The sequence below is a fragment of the Pipistrellus kuhlii genome, unplaced genomic scaffold, assembly GCF_014108245.1.
Source record: "Pipistrellus kuhlii isolate mPipKuh1 unplaced genomic scaffold, mPipKuh1.p scaffold_m20_p_3, whole genome shotgun sequence".
Classification (NCBI taxonomy): domain Eukaryota; kingdom Metazoa; phylum Chordata; class Mammalia; order Chiroptera; family Vespertilionidae; genus Pipistrellus; species Pipistrellus kuhlii.
The window spans coordinates 108,167,662-108,192,402 of NW_023425529.1; the positions used below are offsets into that span (position 1 = coordinate 108,167,662).

The 24,741-nt window shown below is 39.0% G+C and overlaps 1 protein-coding gene and 1 non-coding gene across 4 annotated transcripts in view; both read left to right on the plus strand.

Moving 5' to 3' along the window:
- The window catches only part of KPNA3 (karyopherin subunit alpha 3), a 95,813-nt gene that overhangs the window by 43,447 nt on the left and 27,625 nt on the right, over positions 1-24,741 (plus strand). Inside the window, exons 2-6 of one of the 3 annotated variants that reach the window (XM_036455372.2) lie at positions 963-1,007; positions 23,294-23,383; positions 23,568-23,597; positions 23,678-23,730; positions 23,865-23,960. In XM_036455372.2, the coding sequence (XP_036311265.1) occupies positions 963-1,007; positions 23,294-23,383; positions 23,568-23,597; positions 23,678-23,730; positions 23,865-23,960 (314 nt within the window). Of the gene's footprint in view, positions 1-962; positions 1,008-3,190; positions 3,212-9,741; positions 9,798-23,293; positions 23,384-23,567; positions 23,598-23,677; positions 23,731-23,864; positions 23,961-24,741 lie in introns of those variants that run through there. The other 2 variants (XM_045588647.1, XM_045588646.1) reach the window with 2 other exon arrangements.
- Positions 17,464-17,573, plus strand: LOC118730961. The gene has a single exon (XR_004991686.1). It is a non-coding gene; the product is annotated as a U6 spliceosomal RNA (small nuclear RNA).

The window sequence follows — 24,741 nt, forward strand, 5'->3', positions numbered from 1 at the left end:
TTCCCAGTAGGGGGTGTGCAAGAAGCAGCTGATCGATGACTCTCTCTCATTGATGTTTCTAACTCTCTATCCGTCTCTCTTCCTCTCTGTACAAAATCAATAAAATATATATTTTTAAGAATATAGGTATTTTTTTTAATTAATTTTCTTTCAATGTGCACAAATCCATGCACTGGGCCACTAGTTCATTATATCAGTACATCACGGGAAGAGGGGATATCTAATCATTTCAATAATTTCTGATAAGATGTGCTTGGTAAACTGTTAGAGAATTAAAAGATATTTCTTACCTTTTGATACAAACTATCTTCCCAAACTTATTTTCATTTTCTTGTGGTTTTTAAGGCCATGACAGTGAGTCGTTTTCTTTTTAAAAACATGAATTGTTTGAGATAGACTTCATTGGTTGCAAACATCAAAAACCAGTCCTGACTTAAGCAAAACCATAATTTATTGGGAAAATATGGGGTAGTTCATAATTATGGATAGGCAGACCAGATAACTAGAAATAGAGCAAGTTCAGGACATAGGCGTTATTATGCTTGGTCCAGTGCTACTATTTTTTCCTTCCCACTTACCTCAAGGTGCAGAGTTATGGGGAATAGAGTTCTGTTCATGTGTTTGAGTCACATGCCTTACTTAACTTAGTAGAGATTCATTAATAGGCAGTTCCATCAAGACTACACAAGGGAGAGTATACAGTTCTCCATAGTAAGCCTGGGTGCAGTTAGGAAAGGGAAAGAAAAGGCAGCCAAGCCTCACCTCCTCACTCCTCATATAATTAACCAGTAGATATCCAGTAACATAGACAGGTTTGGCTTTTAACCTCCTTTAGTTTATTATTTAAAGTCTAAAACTGATCAGTTCTCAAAATATTTTTTAAAATTTTAATTGCCTAAACCTTAATTTATATACTAACAGTATCAATATTTAGATACTTAATGTAATCTTTTTCTTTTTAGACAATGCGAAGACACAGAAATGAAGTGACAGTTGAACTACGAAAGGTAAGGATGATTTACATGTAATGAGGATATTTTTTCTAATGTTAAAGTTCTATATAACTTGAATAATGAAAATAATATGGCAAGTTAGTGGTCATTTCTAAGACCACATAGCATAAAAATACACCATTTTTTATAAAATATGAAAAGTAGCTGGGGGAGAATCAAGATGGCAACATAGGTAAACACCAGTATTTGCTGCCTGCCACAACCACATTAAAATTACAAGTAAATATAGAACAACCATCATTCAGAAATGTTGCTGAATGAAAATCCTACAACTAGAGAAGTAAAGAAAGTATTTCGAGATTGGTAGGAGGGAAAGAGGCCCAGACAGGGCTGGTCTGACACCTGGGTGTGACATGTTTTTAAAATTTTGGCTGCAGAGGACTCCTGTGCCATCCCCGCACCAGACCCCCAGCTCAGGACGTCCCTATAACTTTGGTCTGTAAAAACCAGCGGGTGACAAGGAGGCCCTTAGAGACCTAGAAGTTTCTCTTAAAGAGCTGACACACAAACTTACATGATCCTACTACCTCTGAGCTCCAGCGCCAGGTAGTGGCTGATGGGGAGGAACTAGATTGTCTGGTATCAGGGCAAGAACTCAGGGGTAGCTTTCTTCCAGACAGGGTTCATTGTTCCTGTTCTGGAATCTCCCCCATTGCAGTGCTGACAGTGTAGCCCACACTATTCACTCCACCCTGGTGATTCCCTGAGAACCCAACCTATCCAATTTGAAGCCCCACCCAAGCTGTTCGCAGCACTTTTTCATATGAATGGTCTATCCTGGTTCAGGCTTCAGATTTTTCTAAAAGTCTCTCTAACAAGCAGCAACTGGCATCAGCATAAGAGGCTGTAGGCCCAGCACTAGCACCAGCCTGTCTTGCTTCACAGTTGGGCCTCATTTGGGCACTTCCAAACCCAATACAATAGCAGCCATCTGTAGATCTCTTTGTCACTCCTGCCGGATGGCCCCAAGCAGTAGCTAACTTTGCACCTCCCAGAGCCAGTGCACCTGGCAGGCAGCTTCAGACCCTATCAGATACATAGGGGTGTTTTCTGCACAGCAGCTCTTCCATTGTAGATGCAGCTGGTCCTCACAGTCAATTGGCCTGGAGGTCAATTCCTCTCAGTAACACCAACAGCAATCAAGTCTCAACTACAAGACAGTGCGCACAGCCCACACAGAGGTGCACCTAGAGGGCCCAGTTCACATGCCTGGGAGACTGAGTCATTGGGACCTACAGGACACCTACTACACAGGCTACGTTAGCCGTTCAATTCCAGGAGACATAATGCTCTACCTGATACATAGAAACAGTCACAGGGAAGCAGCCAAAATGCAGAGACAAAGAAACATGTTATAAATGAAAGAAATTGAAGCAAGCAAATTACTGGGTACAGACTCAAAACAATGGTTATAAGGTTGCTCAAGGATCTTAATGAGAGCTTGACAGGACTTAGTGAGACTCACAAGAACATTAGAATTTCAAAGACATGAAAAAGGACCAGACAGATATTAAGCATACACTAACTGAAATAAAGAATAATTTACAGGAATTCAATAGTAGAGGATTCCGAAAATCAAATCAACGATTTGGAATATGAGGTGCAAAAAACAAACAAAAAACAATCATAAGGTCAAAAAGAAAAAAGAATAAACAAATATGAAGATAGCTAGAGGGGAGTCAATGGGGGTGGGACATATGTAGTACTTTCAATAATAAAGAATTATTTAATCAAAAAACATAAAAATATTAAGATAGTGGAAGGAGCCGCTGGGACAACTTCAAGTATACCAGCATTTGCATTATGGGGGGGGGGGGGGGGGGGGGTGCCAGAAAAGAGAGAGAGCAAGATATTAAAAACCTATTTTAGGAAATAATGGCAGAAAACTTCCCCTATCTGGTGAAAGAAACAGATTAACAAGTCCAGGAAGCATGGAGACCCAAACAAGAGGAACCCAAAGAGGCCCACACCAAGATACATCATAATTAAAATGCCACAGGTTAAAGACAAAGAGAGACTTAAAAGCAGCCAGAGAATAGCAGTTATTACCTACAAGAGAGCACCAATACGACTGTTGGCTGATTTCTCAATAGAAGCTATGCGGGCCTGAAGGGAGTGGCAAGAACTATTGATTCCTGTAAAGCAAGGACCTACAACCAAAATTGCTCTACCCAGCAAAGCTAACATTTTCAATGAAGGTCAGTTAAAGGGCTTCACAGACAAGAAAAAGCTACAGGAATTCATCACCAAATAAGTATTAAATGAAATGTTGAAGGGTATTCTTGAAGGAAAAGGGGAAGGGGAAGAAGAAATAAAAAATAATGAACAATAAAAATGGCAATGATACATATCTATCAGCAATTGAGTCTAAAAAATCAAAATAACTAAACAAGAAATCTAATGAGCAAAATAAACCGATGAGTAAAATATAGGCATGGAACAGACTGATAAATCTCAGAGGGAATTGGTGAGGGGGTTGCAGGAAGAGATTAACCAAAGATCTTATATGCATACTATAGAAGACTAGAGGCCCGGTGCATGAAATTCATGCACAGGGCTGGGGGTGAGGATGGTGATGTCCCTCAGCTCAGCCTGCACCCTCTCCAATCTGGGATCCCTTAAGGGATGTCCAACAGCCGGTGGGATCGGGCCTAAATGGGCAATCGGACATCCCTCTCACAATCCAGGACTGCTGGCTCCCAACTGCTCTCTCGCCTGCCTGCCTGCCTGCCTGTCTGATTGCCCCTCACCGCTTCTGCCTGTCAGCCTGATTGATGTCTAACTGCTTCCCTGCAGGTTGGCCACTCCCAACTGCCCTCATCCTGTTTGTCCCCCAACTTCCCTCCTCTGCCTACCTGGTCACCCCTAACTGCCCTCCCCTGCAGGTTGGTCACTCCCAACTGCCCTCCCTTGCAGGCCTGGTGCCTCCCAACTGCCTCCTTTTCTTGCCTGATCACCCACAACTGCCCTCCCTTGCAGGCCTGTTCCCTCCCAACTGTCCTCCTCTGCTGGCCATCTTGTGGTGGCCATCTTGTGTCCACATGGAGGCACCTATCTTGATCTTATGTGTCGGAATGATGGTCAATCTGCATATTACTCTTATTAAGTAGGATTCATGCAAGAATCGGCCTTCCTTCTCCTAGCTGCCGGTTCTGCCTTTGCTCCACCCCAGAGCCACCTTTCCACCTTAGCTCCAGCCTCTCGCCTTGTCATGTCGATTTGCATTTTCCCTCCTAATTGGCTGTGGGCGCTACCATCTTTGTCATGGAGTTATGGTCAGTTTGCATATCCATCTTTATTAGATAGAATATGTATGATTCTGAACACAAATAATAGGGTGGTGAAGGTCTGGAGTGGGGTGGGAACTAGGTGTAGGGGAGCAATAGGAAGGAAGAAAGGGGACATCTGTAATACTCTCAACAATAAACTTTTTTTTTTTTTTTTAATAAAAAAGAAAAAGAAAAGTATCTGCTAATTTCATTGTTCTTTCAGTTACTTAACTTCTTCATGGATACTTATAAATTAACAACAATGTTTGGGCAGTCATATTTTTAACATTTTTCATATCCTTGGGTCATTTGTACCAGAGATGTGAACTGAGCCTTAGCCTACCTAATACAGTGAGTAAGATGAGCTCCTTGCCAATCTTAACATTTTGATCTTAGCTTTCCTTTTCTTTGTAACTTTTTATTAATATTGATATATAGCATACATACAAAAAAAGTTAACACTTCTTAAGTGTACAGCTTGATGAATTTTACAAAGTGAACACATCTGTGTAACCAGTTCCTAAATCAAGAACATTACCTGTATCCTAAGGCCCCTTATGGATTACTACTTCCCCCCAAAGACCATTATCTTGGTTTGTTACTCTATGAATTATTTTTCATATTTTGAACTTTATCCTATATAATAAAAGCCTAGTATGCTAAGTGTCCAACTGTTCGTTCAACTGTTTGACCAGTTGCTATGATGTACACTGACCACCAGGAGATAGACACTCTGACCCTTAGATTAGCTTCCTGTTGGGATCTGTTGAGATGGGCTGGACACGCCCTGCAGCCCTCCCACAGTCCCTCCTCGGACCGATCATACATCATTGGGGTCCCTCGGCCTGGCCTGCACCCTCTTGCAATCTGGGGCTCCTTGGAGGATGTTGGAGAGCTGGTTTTGACCCCATCCCCACAGGCCAGGCTGAGGGACCCCACTGGTGCAGGAATCTGTGCTCCAGGCCTCTAGCATAAATAGAATGGTGTGTGCCCTTTTGTGTCTGGCTTTCATTCATTATTTAAAGATCATTCTCCTTAAGAGAGGCAATAAGAATAAAATTGAAGTAAAGTACTTATTTATTGTCATCTGTTAACATTATACTAGCTATCGCCAGATGTGGGCCTTTGCTTTTCCTTAACATTTCATGTTTGGAATACAATTTATAAAACTTTAATATTGGACTTGGTATTATTCATACTCCTCCCCTTGTTTTAAGCTTTTTGGCTCTTTTAGTATGCTTCTAAATTTAAGCTATTTACTTATATTTGTTATTTGTTCTTCCCTCTCTGACTATATTGCCTTCTAAAGTTAATTTATAGAGTTAAAAATACTTGCTTGTCAGAGTGTGTGTGTATTTATTGACAGAGAGAGAGGGAGGGAGGAAGAGAAAGGGGCAGGGAGAGAGAAAGAGATTGATTGATTTTGTTTCAGTTATCACTGCATTCATTGGTTGATTCTTGTTTTTGCCCTGACCCAGGATCCAATTCACAACCTTGGCAAATCAGGATGACGTTCTAACCAACTGAGCAACCTGGCCAAGGCAGAGCATGATTTTTATATATTTTATTGATTATTTACAGAAAGGAAGGGAGAGAGAAAGAGAGCTAGAAATGTTGATGAGAGAAACATCAACCAGCTGCCTCTTGCACACCCCCTACAGGGGATGTGTCCACAATCGTACATGCCCCTGACCAGAATTGAACCTGGGACCTTTCAATCCGCAGACCGACGCTCTACCACTGAGCCAAACCGGTTTCGGCCAGAGCATGATTTTTAATATCCACATTGGTTAACTTACAGACTCTTATCTCTACATATATTTTCTTTTGCACTTACCACAGTTAGTTCCTGAACATCCTATAGGACGACCAAAAATAAAATTTACTAAAGAAATCTCAAGCAGTCCCTTATTTCACATGTCAGAATTCCCTGAATAAGCAGCAAAAAGTGAGCCAACCCTTCCTGAAACAAAGCCTAAATTTCAGACAAAGCTTAATTGCTTTTGATATGATTCTACAGAGGTGTGGAAATCCCTTCAAGAGAAGATTCCTCCACTCTTTAACCCACTCTTTATCATCAGTATTTAACTCTGACTTTAGTCTTACTATTTCTGTATCTCCATTGAATAGAAAATCAGTGTTATTACTGACATTGAGATTCTTGAAAATACAAGAAAATAGAGCTAGTTCCAAGAGTTTCATAGATGAGCTCTACCCATTTCTTTTAGATTACACACTTCTAAAATGAAGGTAATAACCAGTCCTCTACCGCCCACCCCCCACTCCCTCACACCTGCCACTCCTACCTTAGATATTCCCAAGTCTCCCTCCCAGCTCATTCCACAATGCTTAGTCAGGTTCTGGACATGTCATTGTCACTCATTAAATGTTAATAATCAGAAATTAAATTGAGTTATTATATCTTAAAGTGTTGCTTATATTTAAATCATTTATTGAAGTTTTGTGAAAATACCTTAGATATAGAACAGTGCAATTCAGAAGTCCTGGGATAAATTAGGGGACTTGTGTCTATATTAAACAAGGCACTGCTTCTTTACCAAGAAAGTCTTTTGCCTAAATAAATCACAGAACTAAAGTGCATTTAGTTTCATAGGTGATTTCTGGCACAAACTCCTGTCTGGTAGCAGACCTGTAACAGATAGTTCAAAGACTTTTAGCCAGTCCAAGAACCATATTTTGAATAGCACTGAAGTTGAGGGTAAAAGCTCATTACTAATATGTACTGTTTTACTGGCCTTAAACTTTTTTTTTTTTTTCTATTTTTTCTCCCACACAACCAAATCCTGCAGCTCTTGAAGACTGCTATTGTATTTTTGTTTAATGTCTGCACTCATAAAACTTTACATAGTAACTTATGTAGAGCAATTGCTTAATCAAAACTTTAAAGATTGCCCTAGCTCGTTTGGCTCAGCAGATAGAGCATTGGCCCACAGACCAAAAGGTCCTAGGTTCAATTCTGGTAAAAGGATGTACCCTTGGTTGCAGGCTCCTTCCCTGCCCTGGGTGCATGCAGGAGGGATGTTTCACTGTCTTGTCCTCTCTCTTCCAAACTACCTTAAAAAAAAAAAAAATCAATGGAAAAATATCCTCGGGTTAGGATTAACAACAACAACAACAAAAAACCAGGAGAAAAAAAGACAACTCAAAAGATCAAACTCTTTTTGTTTAACCCCTTTTGTCTTCTTTTACCTCTTTGATCTCTTACTTTCCTATTTAAGTAGGCTTTTATGCATTAACATTTATATAGAAGTTAGTACTTCTGTTTTATGTTATAAACAGTTACATAGGAATTAAATAACTTGCCTAAAATCAATCACACAGCTGATAAATGGCAGAACTGAGCTCTTAACCATTGTTATAAGTGCTTTTCAATATAAAAGTTAAGTGAGTAATGCCCTCATAAGTTGGAAATGAGTCCAAAACCTATCACTGGCATTTTTTACTTTGGCACATTATATTAAAATCTTATATAAAATAAAAGACCAATATGCAAATTGTTCCCTTGACCAGAAGTTCGACCAGGAGTTCAATCGGGGCAGGAGCTGATTGGGGGCAGGACCAGCCGACTGTTTGCAGTCCCTCCCCACAGCCTACCCAGCCTGATTGATCAGCCCCAACTGAACCAAACATGTATAGGATCTGTATTCTGAATATTATAAAATGCTGATAAAAGAAGTCAAACAAGATTCAAGTAATTGGAGAGACATATACTTTGGTCATGGATTGACAGACTAATGTAGTAAAGATGCCTATTCTCAAATTGACCAGCTGGTTTAGTGCATTTGCTATTAAAATTGAAGCAATGTTTTTTGTAGTCATAGACAAGCTTATTCTAAAATGTATATGGGAAGTCACAGAAGAGTTAAAAACAATCCTAATTAAAAAAAATATGAGCAGTTGCCATATCCAATATTAAGACTATGGAAAAGCTATTAATAATGAATACTGTGTCGTATTTGAATAAGGATAGATGTATAGATCCGTGGAACAGAAGGTAGAGCCCACAAAAAGACATCCAGATGATTTTTGTCAGAGATGCAAAACTAATTTAATGGAGGAAGGCTAGGCTTTTCAACAAATAATACTAGAACAGTTGGACACCCATAGGCAAAAAAATAAAACAAACCTCAACCTAAATCTCACACTTTCTTAAAAACACACAAACTGGACCCTAGGCTTACATATAAAGCATAATACTATGAAATGTTTGGATGGAGGATGGAGGAAAATCTCAGGGATCTAGAGCCACGAAAAGATTTTGTAGACTTGACCACAAAAGTATAATCCATAAAAGGATTTAAAATTTTTGCTCTGAAAGCCCATGTGGAGAGTATAAAAAGACAAACTGTAGAGATTGGAAGAAAATCACAAATCCAACACAGGACTGGTATCCAGCATATACAACAGATCCTCTTATAATATCATTTTGTTTAACCTCATTTACTTCAGTGTCATATCATTATAACATTGATTAGACGCATAGGAACTTAAGTCTTGTTTATATCAATTAACCAGTGGTAAAATAGGTTTTATGTTTTTTTTATTTGAAGTTGCAGAACCTATTGATGACATTAAGGGATTACTTATTGTATAATGCTATCAAATTGAAGCAATGTTTGCTTCAGCAGTATAAAAAAGCAAACCAATTAGAAAATGGACAAAAGATATGAAGATACATTTTATTGAAGGGGTTATGCAAATGGGTCATAATTATGGTGATGAGTATTAATACCAATCAGGGAAATAGAGACTAAAATCAATTGGGTATCTATTAGAATCATTAAAATTTAAAAATAGTAACCCCAAATGCTGGTGGGATGATGCAGATAAACTGGATCATTCATACATTGCTGGTTGAATGTAAAATGGTATACTCTGGAAAGTATGCAACCCATCAATGATAATTCTAGGCATTTTCCCCAAGGAAGTGAAAATGGGTATTCCTATAAAACCTGGACATGAATGTTCATATCAGTTTTATTTGTAATAGCTAGAACCTGAAAACAATTCAGATGTCCTTTAAAAGGTAAATGTTTAAATTGTGGTATATAGGACGAAATACCCCTCAACAATAAAAAGAAACAAACTGTTGATAGAAGCGACAAGTTGCATGAATTTTCAGGAGATCATGCTGCAGGAAAAGCCTGCCACACAGAAAAAGTTATATACTATATAATTCCATTTACATAACAGTTTTGAAATGATAAATTTTAGAAATGGAGGACATATTAGTGGTTGTAAGAGTTAAATATGGGGACAGGAAGGTGGTTTTGCTTAGAAAAGGGCTGCAGGAGGGCATTTTCTGTTTTTGGTATTGTTTAGTATCTCTATATATAAAACCCTAATGTGCAAATAGACCGAACGGTGAAACAACTGAACAACCGATCACTATGACGTGTGCTGACCACCAGGGGGCATGCGTGGAACATGGTGGGTGTCGGCAGAAGGTGGCAGAGCACAGAACATGGCACTCGGCCACAGGATGGTGGAGCAGGTGAGGAGGGGTGCCAGACCAAGGTGGGGTACTGGTCGCTGTCATTGGGGCAAGCCGCTGGTGGTTACTGAAAATTTTTTGCTCTCGCGCATCGCAGTCCCACCTGGCACTTGCACCTGCTGCTGCCGCTTGCACCTGCTGCCAGCCCTGGCTCCACGCACACCCACTGCCAGCACCAGAGCCACCAATTGCACCCACTGCAGTGCCAGGTCCCAGCCCCAATCACTCTGCACCATCAGCGGGTGCAAGTGGCAGCTGCCGTCTCCAATCACTCCTCAGGGCTCCTCCACCTTCCCCTGCTCCTGAGGAGCAATTGGGGCCGGCCGCCAGCGATGGCTCTGCTTGCATCTGCTACTGGTGCCAGCCCTAATTGCTTTGAGCCAGTAGCATGTGGGAGTGGTGGTGGCGGGAGTGGGGCTGTCAGCAGACAGTAGACTGGGGGGGCAATGGCAGAAGGGACCTGGCGGGGATGCGGAGGATGGACTGAGACCCACCCCTCTGCCCACCACAGCCTCGCAGCCCACAGTTCCTTTCAAGGTGCATGAATTCATACCCTGGGTCCATATAATAAAGAGCTAACATGCTAATTAGACCGAACGACCGTCCGAATGACCTTCCAGATGAAACTGGGACTGCGAAGGGCTACGAGGGCTGGCTGGGGCTGTGAGGGTCAGCCGAGGTTGTGAGGGTCAGCCGAGGTTGCGAGGGCCCGTTGCCCCTTGGCATGAATTTCATGCATCGGGCCTCTAGTCTTTTTTTATAATGGTGGATACATGAGCCTATGCACATAGTAAAATTATATAGACCTTAAGTAAGATGGTAAATCCAAATAAGGGCAGTGGATTGTATCAATGTCAGTGTTCTGGTTGTGATTTTATACAGACAGTCGACACTGAACAATGCAGATACTATCTGAGAAATGAATTTTTAGGCAGTTTTATCATATTGCGAACATTGTAGAGTGTAGTTAAACAAGCCTAAATGGTTTAGCCTACTATATATACATCTTTATGGTAGAGCCTGTTGCTCTAGAGCAGGCGTCTTCAAACTTTTTAAAGTGGGGGCAAGATCACGGTCCCTCAGAGAGCTGGAGGGCCGGACTATATGAACTACTAATTCCTACTGTAACACCTCGGCTGCGCTCACTGCCCAAAAAACCTGCGGGCCGGATCAGACTCCTCTGCGGGCCGCATGTGGCCCGCGGGCCGTAGTTTGAAGACGCCTGCTCTAGAGCTACAAATCTGTATAGCATGTCACTGTGCAAAACAACATGAGAATAAGTCAAGCACAAGAAAAAATTATCTAGTCAAGAAACATTGTAAGCTTGAGATGTACTGAGCTACTGCCTGCATATTATAGCATACCATTTTACAGAAAACGTTCTTTTTATAAGTAGAAAGAGTGCACTCTAAAATATCAATTAAAAAGTATAGTATAGTAAATACATGCCAGAACAATAATTTATTATCAGGAATTATGTAATTATATGTGCTATACTTTTAACTTTTATTAGCATTTACTTATAATGAATTTACTCTTTAGTCATAAGTTATTGTTTCTTCAGGGATATCTCTTTCTTCTGTGCAACCTCTTTTTCTGGTTTAGGAATGATCTATTCTTCAGTAAGGACTATCTCAGTGTGGCAGGGAGAGCTCAGATAAGGGTCCAACTGCCAATGAGCTCTGTAAGTTCATTTTGGGAGGCTTGTTCAGCTGGGTGTGCTCAGTTACCAGAGAATTTACATCTAAACCCATAAGCTCGTGACTATGTAGCAAAAATTCAGCACTCCTTTTGGGCCACCCACCAAACCTGCATCCAGCTCTACTGGATGACCTGGGCACACTACCAACCACCATTGTAACAATGGCATAGCAAATATTGCTTCTATAAAGTGACATCCTTCAGAGGAGATTAAAAATAGCAGGGGACTAAGTGGATGCTATACCAACCCAGGACCAAGACCAAGCTGGAATTACAACTATAATACAATAAATAAATAAATAAATAAATTAATTAATTAATTGGATTTTTAAAAACACACTCAATATTCAAATGAAGAATAACTGGAGAGAACCCTGATAATCAAAGATGAAAAGTGGAGACTGCATAGATACTACCAGGGAGAGTGGGGGTGTGAAAGGGCTGTCCAGATTCCCACAGGCAGCAGCTGCAGTTCCAGAGAGAGATATCAACTGTGTGTGTGTGTGGGGGGGGGGTGCCACTGAGAAATTTGGGCCTAATCCCCAAGAAGGGCCCCCCAGCAGAGAGCACCAGAACAGAGAAAGGTGCCCACAGAACATCTGCATATGAAAAGCAGCAGGGTTGCTGTCTGCCAGGGAGAGACGGCTGGAAATGCAGGCACCCTCTTAAAGGGCCAACACACAAAGTTCGTGTGCAGCCACTCACCTTGAGCTCTTGTATGAGGAGGGCAGAATAGACAGGAGCTGTGTGAGCAGAGCTAGGGTTGTGGGCTCTGAAGTTAGAGCTCAGAAGTCAGACACCCTGGTTTCCTGTGCTGAATTATTCCTTCACACTGAAGAGGTCATCCTTCTCAGGCAAATCATTTCTATCCAGGTGGTTTTTGCCTGGGGGAAGACAGTTAAACCACCCTATTGGAAAATCCATGCTGTACAGTGTGTAGTTTCTGCGGCCCATTAAGATACTGAGAATAACAATTAGCCTCCAGACAGAAGCAATTTCTTTATCCTGTTGGAAAATCGCTCAACATACCTGTGGACAGTTGCCTGAGGGCTACTCAAGACTGAATCCAATTAATCTGCAGGCAAAGGTGGGACTCTGGAGGCTTTGAGTCTTTGCCTAATCTAAATTAGTCAGAAACAGTGTTTGACACCATCCTGCACTAGAGATTGGGAAGTGTAGTAGATCTATCTTATACATAGTCACAAACCCAAACAGGTAGCCAAAGTGGGGAGACAAAAAAACAACCCCCAAATAAAAGAACAAAAGAATTCTCCAGAAGAGATAAATGAAATGGAGATAAGAAATTCATCTGATAATAGAGTTCGGAATAATAATGGCAAAGATGCTTAACAGCATGAAAAAAGATATATAACTATGTATATAAAAGCCCAGAGAACAATGGGTCGCTCTGACATGCTCTGACCACCAGGGGGCCTTCACTCAATGCAGAAGCTGCCCCGTGGTGGTCAGTGCGCTCCCACAGTGGGAGTGCTGCTCAGCTAGAAGCCAGGCTCAACCCCACCCTGCATGAATTTCGTGCATCAGGCTTTAGTGAAAAAAGAACAGTTAGAAATAAAGAATGACAGCACTAATAAAGAACACATTGGAAGGAAGACACAGTACATTAGAGGAAGCTAAGGATCAGTTCAGTGAATTAGAAGACAGGTAGAGAAAAAAAAAAACCATCAGAGATACAAAAAGGAAAAAAAAAACAATTAAAAAACAAGAGGACAGCTTAAGGGATCTATGGAACAACATGAAATGTAACAATATTTGCATAATAAGTGTACCAGAAAGGAAAGAAAGTGAGCAAGGGATAGAGAACTTGTTTGAAGAAATAATGACTGAAAACTTCCCTAACCTAGTGAAGAAAAAAGGCACACAGATTTAGGAGGCAAAGATAGTCCTACCCAAGAAGAATAGACCCATGCCCAGATACATCATAATTAAAATGCCAAAAATTAAAGACACAGAATCTTGAAGGCAGCAAGAGAAAAGCAATTTGTTACCTACAAAGGAGCTCCCAAAAGGCTGTCATAAGATTTTCATCAGAAACTCTATGGGTCAGAAGGGAATGGCATGAAATATTCAAGGTAATGAAATGCAAGGATCTGAAACCAAGATTACTATATCCAGCAAGGAGACCATTCAAACTAGGTTGTGAAATAAAGAGCTTCCCTGACAGACAGGTTAAAGAAGTTTATCACCAATAAGCAGCATTGCAGGAAATGCTCTAAGAAGAAATGAAATAGAGAAACTTAGGCATGCAAAATTAAAATGGCAAAAAATAAGTACCTATCAATATTAAACTTAAATGTAAATAGATTAAATGCTCCAATCAAAAGATATAGAATAGCTGATGGATACAAAAATATGACCCAACTATATGCTGCCTAAAAGAGATCCACCTCAAAATAAAGGACTCACAAAAGGATGAAAGTGAAGGGTGGGAAAAGATCTTTCCATGCAAATGGAAACAGGTGGCAATACTCATATCTGACAAAATAGACTTCAAAATGAAGGCCATCACAAGTGACAACAAAGTTCACTACATAATACTAATGGGATCATTCCAACAAAAGGATATACCCTGGTAACATAAATGTACCCCATATAGGAACACATAAATATATTTAAAATCTTCTGGAGGACTTTAAGAGAAAGATCAACAACAATACAGTCATAGTAGGGGACTTTATACCCTGTTGACTTCACTACATAGATCCTCTAGACTAGGGGTGTCGAACTCAATCAGAGAAGGGGCCAAAATCTAAAATCCAGCCTAAATCGCGGGCCGAATGGTTTACTGAACAGTCATAAACTGTCATTGTGATGGAAACGCAGCGGAGTGCAGTGATGACAGCGCGGTGCGGGCCACATTGCAAGGCCTGGCGGGACGGATTTGGCCCGCGGGCCTTGTGTTTGACACTTGTGCTCTAGACAAAAGGTTAATAAGGAAACTAACTCTAAAGGACACACTGGATCAGGTGGACTTAATTGACATTTATAGAACATTTTACCCCAAAGCTGCAGAATATACATTCTTCTCAAGTCATTCACAAAGGTAGATCATGTTAGGACACAAAACAAGGCTCTATAAGTTCAAGAAGATTGAAATCATATCAAGCATCTTCTCAGACCACAGCATCTTCTCAGAATGAAATTAGAAATCAACTACAGTAAAAACAGCTCCAAAAAGTTCAAACACATAGAGACTAAGTAGCATATTATTAAATAATGAATGGTTTACCAATGAGATCAAGAAAGAAATATAAAACTTCTTGGAAACAAATGAACACACAACTCAAAATCCCTGAGACATAGCAAAAGCAGTGCTGAGAGGGAAGTTTGTAACACTACAGTCCTACCTCAAGAAACAAGAAAAATATAAACTATTGAACCCTACAACTTAAAGAATTTGAAAGAGAGAAGCAATAAAGGACCAAAGGAAATACCCTGTTTCCCCGAAAATAAGACAGTGTCTTATATTAATTTTTTCTCCCAAAGTTGCACTAGGTCTTATTTTCAGGGGATGTCTTATCTTTCCATGCACTAGGTCTTATTTTCGGAGGATGTCTTATTTTTGGGGAAACACGGTAGAAGGAAAGAAATAAAGATCAGAGTAAAAATAAATGACATAGGCACGTGTGTCAAACACAAGGCCCGCGGGCCAAATCCGTCCCGCCAGGCCTTGCAATGTGGCCCGCACCGCGCTGTCATCACTGCACTCCGCTGCGTTTCCATCACAATGACAGTTTATGACTGTTCAGTAAACCATTCGGCCCGCGATTTAGGCTGGATTTTAGATTTTGGCCCCTTCTCTGATTGAGTTCGACACCCCTAACATGGAGACTACAAAAACAATATAAACATCAATTAAACCAAGAGCTGGTCATTTGAAAAGATAACCATGATTGATAAATCATTAGCCAGATTCATCAAGAAACATAGAGGACCCAAATAAGTAAAATCAGAAACAAAAGTGGAGAAGTAACCATGACGCCACAGTAATACAAAGGATTGTAAGCAAGTACTATGATCAACTATATTCCAACAAGCTGGACAACCTGAATGAAATGGACAAATTCCTAGAAAACCTACAATCTTATAAAAACAGAATCAGGAAAAATCAGAAAACCTGAATAGGCTAATAACAACTGAGGAAATTTAAACAATAATTAAAAAAAACTCCCAGCCCTAACCGGTTTGGCGCAATGGATAGAGCGTCGACCTGCAGACTGAAAGGTCCTAGGTTCGATTCCGGTCAAGGGTATGTACCTTGGTTGTGGGCACATCCCCAGAAGGAGTTGTGCGGGAGGCAGCTGATCAATGTTTCTCTCTCATTGATGTTTCTAACTCTCTATCCCTCTCGTCCCTTCCTCTCTGTAAAATAAATCAATTAAAAAATATATATTTTTTAAAAACACAAAATTCCCAGCAAACAGAATCCCTGGTCCAGACAGATTCAAAGGGGAGTTTCACCAGGCATTCAGGGAAGAACTAACACCTGTCTTCATCAAACAACTATAAAAAAATTCAAGAGGAAGAAACATTTCTAAGCTCTTTTATTGATGCAGGCATTATGCTAATTTTGAAACCAGATAAAGATACTACAAAGAAAGAATTACAGGCCAATATCCCTGATGAACATCCTATATAATAAAGAGGTAATATGCAGATTGACTATCCCTCCAACACACAAGATGGCCACCCCCATATGGTCAATGGCCACCACAAGATGGTCGGCAGGGGAAGGCAGTTGTGGGTGATCAGGCCAGCAGGGGAGGGCAGTTAGGAGCAACCAGGTTAGCAAGGGAAGGCAGTTAGGGATGACCAGGCCTGCAGGGGAGGGCAGTTGGGGGCGATCAGGCCTGCAGGGGAGGACAGGGGTGACCAGGCTGGCAGAGGTGGACAGTTAAGAGTGACCAGGCGAGCAGGGAGGACAGTTAGGGGCAATCAGGCAGGTAGGCAGGTAGGCAAGTGGTTGGGAACCAGCTGTCCTGATTTGGCCTGCAGGGGAGGACAGGGGTGACCAGGCTGGCAGAGGTGGACAGTTAAAGAGTGACCAGGCGAGCAGGGAGGACAGTTAGGGGCAATCAGGCAGGTAGGCAGGTAGGCAAGTGGTTGGGAACCAGCTGTCCTGATTTGTGAGAGGGGTCCCAGATTTAGAGATGCAGACTGGGCTGAGGGACACCCGTTCCCCACGCACCGGGCCTCTAGTAGATTCTAAAATCCTCAACAAACTATAGTAAATTGGATCCATCAATATATTAAAAGATCATACACCATGATCAAGTAGGATTTATCTTAGATCCAAGTCTGGTACAATATTCGCAAATCGATAAATGTGATAAATCATATAAACAACTTGAAAGACAAAAATCACATGATTAAACCAATAAGCACAGAAAAAGCATTTGACAAAATCCATCACCAATTTTTGATAAAAAACTCTCAGCGAAATGGGAATAGAGGGAGCATATCTCAACATAATAAAGGCCATATATGATTTTAAATATATATTTTATTGATTTTGTACAGAGAGGAAGGGAGAGAGAGAGTGAGTTAGAAACATCGATGAGAGAGAGTCATCGATCAGCTGCCTCTTGCACACCCCCTACTGGGGATATGCCCGCAACCAAGGTACATGCCCTTGACCAGAATCGAACCCAGGACCCCTCAGTCCCCAAGCCGACGCTCTATCCATTGAGCCAAACCGGTCTCGGCCATAGGTGTACAATTTTAATCCAGTCTCTTCCTGAACCCCCCACACCCCTTTCCCCCTGATAATTATCAATCCACTCCCTTTCTTTGCCCCTAATTCTATTATATTCACCAGTTTATTCTGTTCCTCAGATTTTTAATTCATTTGATTTTTAGATTCACTTGTTGATATATATGTATTTGTTGATCATAATTTTTTATCTTTTTTCTTCTTCTTCCTCTTCTTAAAGAATACCTTTCAGTGCTCGCTTAGGCAGTACATATACCAAAATTGGAATGATACAGAGAAGATTAGCATGGCCCCTGCGCAAGGATGACATGCAAATTCGTGGTGGGGGGGAGAATACCTTTCAGCATTTCATATAATATTGTTTTGGTGGTGATGAACTCCTTTAGCTTTTTCTTATCTGTAAAGCTCTTTATCTGCTTCAATTCTGAATGATAACTTTGCTGGGTAGAGTAAACTTGGTTGTAGATTCTCGCTGTTCATCAATATTTCTTGCCACTCCCATCTGGCCTACATAGTTTCTGTCACCACTTCCCTTTCAACATAGTACTGGAAGGCCAAGCCACAGCCATCAGACTAGGACAAGAAATAAAAGATCCAAATTGAGAAGAAAGAAGTAAAACTCTCATTATTCATAAATGGCATGATATAGTGCAGTGGTTGGCAAACTCATTGTCAAATATCAACAGTACAGCTATTGAAATTTATTCTGAGAAACAAATTTTTTAAACTTCTAATGCCACTTCTTCAAAATAGACTAGCCCAGGCCGTGGTATTTTATGGAAGAGCCACACTCAAGGGCCCAAAGAGTTTGCTGACCACAGATTTAGTGCATAGAAAACCCTGAAGACTCCACCAAAAAATTAGTAGATTTAATAAATGAATTTAGCAATGTAGCAGGATACAAAATCAACACCCAAAATTCAATGGTATTTTTAATACACCAATAATGAATCCTCAGAAAGATAATCTAAACAAGCAATCCCATTTAGCATTGGAACAAAAGTAATATACTTAGGAATAAACTCAACCAAGGAGGTAAAAGACTGGTACTTGAAAAATTACAACATGTTGAAAAAAAGAGAGGAAGATGTGAACAAGTGGAACAATATACTGTGTTCATGGATTGGTAAAATGAACATAATAAAAATTTCGCCGAAACCTGTTTGGCTCAGTGGCCTGTGCACTGAAGGGTCCCAGGTTCGATTCCGGTCAAAGGCATGTAGTACCTTGGTTGCAGGCACATCCCCAGTAGGGGGTGTACAAGAGGCAGCTGATCGATGACTCACTCTCATCGATGTTTCTGATTCTCTGTCCCTCTTTCTTCCTCTCTGTAAAAAATCAATAAAATAAAATAAAAAAGAATAGGTGATATCCTTACATTTAAAATAAATAAATAAATAAATAAATAAATAAATAAATAAATAAAATAATTAAAATGTCCATACTACCCAAGACAATCTATAGATTCAATGCAATCCCTATTAAAATACCAACAGCATATTTCACAGATACTGAACAAATAAAAATTTATACAGAACTAAAAAAGAACCAAATAGCCACAGCAATCTTGAGACAGAAGAACGAAGTTGGAGAAATCATAGTACCAGATATCAAGTTATACTACAAAGACACCACAATCAAAACAGCCTGGTACTGGCACAAAACAGGCAGATAGATCAGTGGAACAGAAAAGAGACCCCAGAAATCAAACCAAGTTATTCCGCTCAATTATTTGACAAAGGAGACAAAAACATACAATGGACTCAAGACATTCTCTTTTAAAAAAAGTGTTGGGGAAAATTGGACAGATTTATACAAAAAATGGAACTAAGCCATACACAAGAATAAACTCAAAATGAATGAAAGACTTAAATGTAAGTCATGAAACCATAAAAATTCTATAAGAAACCATAGGCAGCAAAATTTCAGCTATCTCTCGTAGCAGTATGTTTATAGGTACATCTCCTAGGGCAAAGGATATTAAGGAGAAAATACACAAATGGGACTTCATAAAAATAAAAATAAAAATCTCTTGTATAGCAAAAGAAACCATCAGTGAAAAGAAATGGTAACCATCTGTATGGGAGAATATATTTGCCAATGATATGTTATGATAAAGGTTTAATATCCAACATATATAATGAACTCATACAATTTAACAAAAGGAGGACAATGCAATTTAAAAATAGGCAAAGGACCTAAGTAGACATTTCTCAAAAGTGGACATACAAATGGCCAAGAGACATGAAAAAATGCTCCAAGTCACTAATCATCAGAGAGATGCAAATTAAACAGCTGTTTGCTGTTATCACCTAACACATGTCGGATTTGCAATAAATACCTTGCACACTTATTTAGCCCCCTAGTTTCCTCAGTTGTTAGCATTCTCCAGATTTGCCTTATTCTCTCTAATTTCTATATATATGTACATTATTTTTCTTGAACCATTAAGTTGCTGGCATTATGTCTATTACCTTTAATATATTAGTTCATCCTATATAATAAAAGACTAATATAAAATTGTCCCCTTGTCTGTGAGTTCGACCAGGGGGCAGGGCCCAACTGCCTGTGGCCCCTCCCCACAGCCAGCCCAGCACCATTGGCCCCAATTGGGCTGAGTGGTTCAGATTCCACTTGTGCACGAATTCGTGCACCGGGCCTCTAGTATTTCATAAAAACATACTTTCCTACATACCCACCATGCATCTGATTAACATAAATTTTTACTGTCTAATCCATAGATGAACATCATATTGTTGTTCCCAATAATGTCATTTGTAAATCTGAGATCCAATCAGGATTAGGCATTGCAGTGAGTTCTCATGTTTCTTTGGTCTCCTTCATATCAGAAGTTCCCCAGACTTTATCTTGAAGAGTACAGACTAAATTTTTGTAAAATGGCAGATTTGGGTTTGTCTAGCTTTTCTGAGATTGTTGTAATTTTAGTCAAGAATATCACAGAAAGTGATATTTCCTTAGCGCATCGAGCAGAAGGCACAGTGTTGATTTGTTATTTACTCTTTTTTAAAAATATATATATATTTTTTATTGATTTTTTTTTTACGGAGAGGAAGGGAGAGAGATAGAGAGCTAGAAACGTCGATGAGAGAGAAACATCGACCAGCTGCCTCCTGCACACCCCCTACCGGGGATGTGCCCGCAACCAAGGTGCATGCCCTTGACCGGAATCGAACCCGGGACCCTTCAGTTCACAGACCGATGCTCTTCCACTGAGCCAAACCGGTTTCAGCTGTTATTTACTCTTGATTATAACCTTTGTCACTTGATCAAGATGCTGTCTTCTAATTTTCCCTCTGTAAATTAATATGTATTTTTTGAGGAGCTACTTGAAACTATAAAATATTAATGCGTGAATTTTAATATTTGTTGGAGATGTTAATTTAAAAATAATATAAAATTGATTATTTGAAATTGTTAAAGTATGCTATCATATAAATGGAAGTTGCTAATCTCTGGATTAGCATATATATAAACAAAAGTTTATTTAAACATGCTTACTCAAACAGAGTACAAAAGTAGATGCCATGCAGATAAGCCAGTAAGCTTCAGATATAGATATATTTCTAGTTTTAACTTTTTATTTGATATGCATTTTAACATCAGTATTAGTGCCTCTTTGGTAACTTTCTTTTATAATCAACACTTCTGTAAATATTGTATTGTATACCCTTTGAAATATTAAGATGAAAAGCATCTTAGAAATTATTTATTCAAATTTTATCAAATTTATTTTGACTTAATTCTGTAGACACATTAAAAAAAATTAGAGAAAATTGATGACTTACCCAAAGTTATATATTATGTGAAATGTCATAGGTTGCTATTACAAACATTTGAAATCCCATAAAATCTAGAAATACATTTGCAAGTAGAGAGTTCTTAATTATAAAAGCCAGATAAGAGTTTAAATCTAAGTTCATGAGAAACAAAAAAAAAAAAAAAAAAAATCCCATTTATCATTGCAACAAAATATTAAGATACTTAGGAATAAAGTTAACTAAGGAGGTAAAAGACCTGTACTCGGAAAACTACAAGACACTGAAAAAAGAGATAGAGGAAGACATAAACAAATAAGAATATACTGTGTTCATGGATTGATAGAATCAACACCATTAGAATGTCATACTACCCAAAGGAATCTAGATTCAATGCAATCCCCATTAAAATACCAACGGCATATTTCACAGGCCTAGAACAAACTCTCCAAAAATTCCAAAAATGTGAAATAAAAAACAAAAACCGAATTGCCGCAGCAATCCTGTGAAAGAACAAAGTTGGAGGGGTCACAATACCAAATAGCAAGCTATATTACATACTCACTGATCTCAAAACTGCCTGATAATAGCATAAGATCAGACATATAGCCCAATGAAACAAAACAGAGAAACCAGACATAGACCCAAGCCATTATGCTCAATATTTGACAAAGGAGGCAAGAGCATACAATGGAGTCAATACAGTCTCTTCAATAAATGGTGTTGAGAAAATTGGACAGATATGTGCAAAAAAAAAAAGAAACTAGACTACCAAATTACACCATACATAAGAATAAACTCAAAATGGTTAAAGGACTTAAACATAGACAGGAAACCATAAAAATCTTATAAGAATCCATAAGCAGCAAAATATCAGACACATGTTGTAGCAATATCTTTACCAATACAGCTCCTAGGACAAAAGAAACTAAGGAGAAAATAAACAAATGGAACTACATCAAAATAAAAAGCTTCTGCACAGCAAAAGAAACCATAAAAAAAAAAACAAGAAAGCCCACTTTATGGGAGAACATATTTGCCAATGTTATATCCTATAAGCGTTTAATCTCCAACATTTATAAGGAACTCATACAACTTAACAAAAGGAAGATAATCCAATAAAATTTTAAAAATGGGCAAAGGACCTAAATAGACACTTTTCGAAAGAAGATGTACATAAAACCAAGAGACATATGAAAACTTGCTCAAAGTCACTATTCATCCGAGCGATACAAATCAAAATGACAATGTGGTACTATCTCACACCTGTCAGAATGGCTATCATCAACAAATAGACAAACGACAAGTGCTGGAGAGAATGCGGAGAAAAAGGAACCCTCGTGCACTGCTGGTGGGAATGCAGACTGGTCCAGCTGCTGTGGAGAACAGTATGGAGTTTCCTCAAAAAAATTAAAAACGAAACTGTCATTTGACCCAGTAATCCCACTTCTAGGAATATATCCCAAGAAATCAAAAACACCAATCAGAAAGGATATATGCACCCCTATATTCATAGCGGCACAATTTACAATAGCTAAGACTTAGAGACAGCCAAAGTGCCCATCAGCAAATGAGTGGATTAAAAAACAGTGGTACATCTATCATACACAATGGAATACTATCATACTGTAAATAGGAAGGAATTCCTACTATTTGTAACAACATGAATGGTCCTGGAGAGCGTTATGCTAAGCGAAATAAGTCAATCAGAGAAAGATAAATATCACATGGTCTCGCTCATTTGTGGATTATAATGAACATAAACTGATGAACAAAAATAGAGCCAGAAACAGAAGCATCGAACAGACCATCCAACCTTAGAAGGCAGGCAGGGGAGGGGGAGGTAAGAGAGCAACCAAAGGACTTGTATGCATACATATAAGAGTAACCCATGGACACAGACAGTAGGAGGGTGAGGGCATGTGCCAGGAATGGGGTGGAGGGAGTGGCTGTGAAGAGGTCAATGTGGGGGGGAAAGATGTAATAATTTAAATATTCACTAAAGATTGGCAAGCATAGTTATGGTGAAAACAGTTGGTGCTTAATAAATTGTGTGTGTGCTTGTGAGAGAGAGAGGTAGGGAGGGAGGAGAGAGGTAGAAATCTGGACTATAATCTGTTAATCCTTGTCATTTATTAGGTTGCATATGTACACTTAATTCATGTTACTCTTATGTAGAGGCCCAATTTGTTTCACAATTGTCTGATAACATTTAAATAATTTTAATGGAGTTTTTATTAACAGTATCCTTATAGCTTCTTAACTATTTATTGGTTGCCTTTCAGAACAAAAGAGATGAACACTTACTGAAAAAAAGGAATGTTCCCCAAGAAGAAAGTTTAGAAGATTCAGATGTTGATGCTGATTTTAAAGCAGTAAGTTACCTTGTTCTTATAAACTATTTTTAAATAATTTTTGTAATGGCCAGAAAACTTTATTTTTAATCTAAGATCAATTGTACAATGAAAATTAAGGTATGTTAACTTTGTAAATAAATTATTTCATAAATGTAATTTTGCTAATAAACACATTGCTGAACTATCTTTTTTTCTTTTTAAGCAAAATGTAACACTAGAAGCTATATTGCAGGTATGTGATTAATTTAATATTCTCAATTTAAAGTATTTTGAAATTGATTTTCCCCCTGAAATGTACATTTGGTGTTGCAGAATGCCACAAGTGATAACCCAGTGGTCCAGCTGAGTGCTGTTCAAGCTGCAAGGTAAATACTGATTTGTCCAGTCAGAGAAGTTATGTCACATGTAGAGTGTCTTATTTAGTAGTCAAGAAAGAGTACATTATTATTTCTATTCATAGTTTGAAAATTATAACAACTTCTTATATTTCTTTTTCTAGAAAACTATTATCCAGTGACAGAAACCCACCAATTGATGACTTAATAAAATCTGGGATTTTACCAATTCTTGTCAAATGTCTAGAAAGGGATGATAAGTAAGTATGGTTTTGATTTCCTGCCCCACTTTTTTCAGTTAGTAACTAAAAATTTAAGATTGTTATTTAACCAATGAGTTCAGTTTGGTTTTGCATTTATTATATTTTTATTTGTTATGCATTTTTATGTAACTATTTTGTGATTATATTCAACAGACCTAAAGTGCTTTTCTTTATTTTCTAGGAAAATTTTAGCTTCTATTTATTGTCTTTTCTAACTTATTTCAAATATTTAGAGTGTTTGTTAGTGATTTTTTTTTTTTTAATATATTTTATTGATTTTACACAGAGAGAAATTGAGAGGGACAGAGAGTTAGAAACGTCAATGAGAGAGAATCATCGACCAGCTGCCTCTTGCACACCCCCCACTAAGGATGTGCCTGCAACCAAGGTACATGCCCTTGACCGGAATCGAACCCGGGACCTTTCAGTCTGAGGCCACTGAGCCAAACTAGTCCCGGCTGTTAGTGATTTTTAATTTTTTTAGTAATATTTTAAAACAGCCCAAATAGTGTTTGAGTCACTCTTTGCTTATGAGTCTATATATAGATTAACCTTATGACTGAGTCAACACGAATGGTTTCCAGAACTGAGTAGCTGTTTGCTGTGAATATTTCAGCTGTTCCATTGATCCTCTGAAGTCTTTAACAGAATTTCAATCATGATTTGTTGTCCAACATCATGGTTTTATTTGTGTGAATTAAAAATAAGAGGGCTGTTCATACTTTTACAAAATAGAAAGGAAAAAACATCACTTGGTATTTTGGGGGTACTGGCCCCA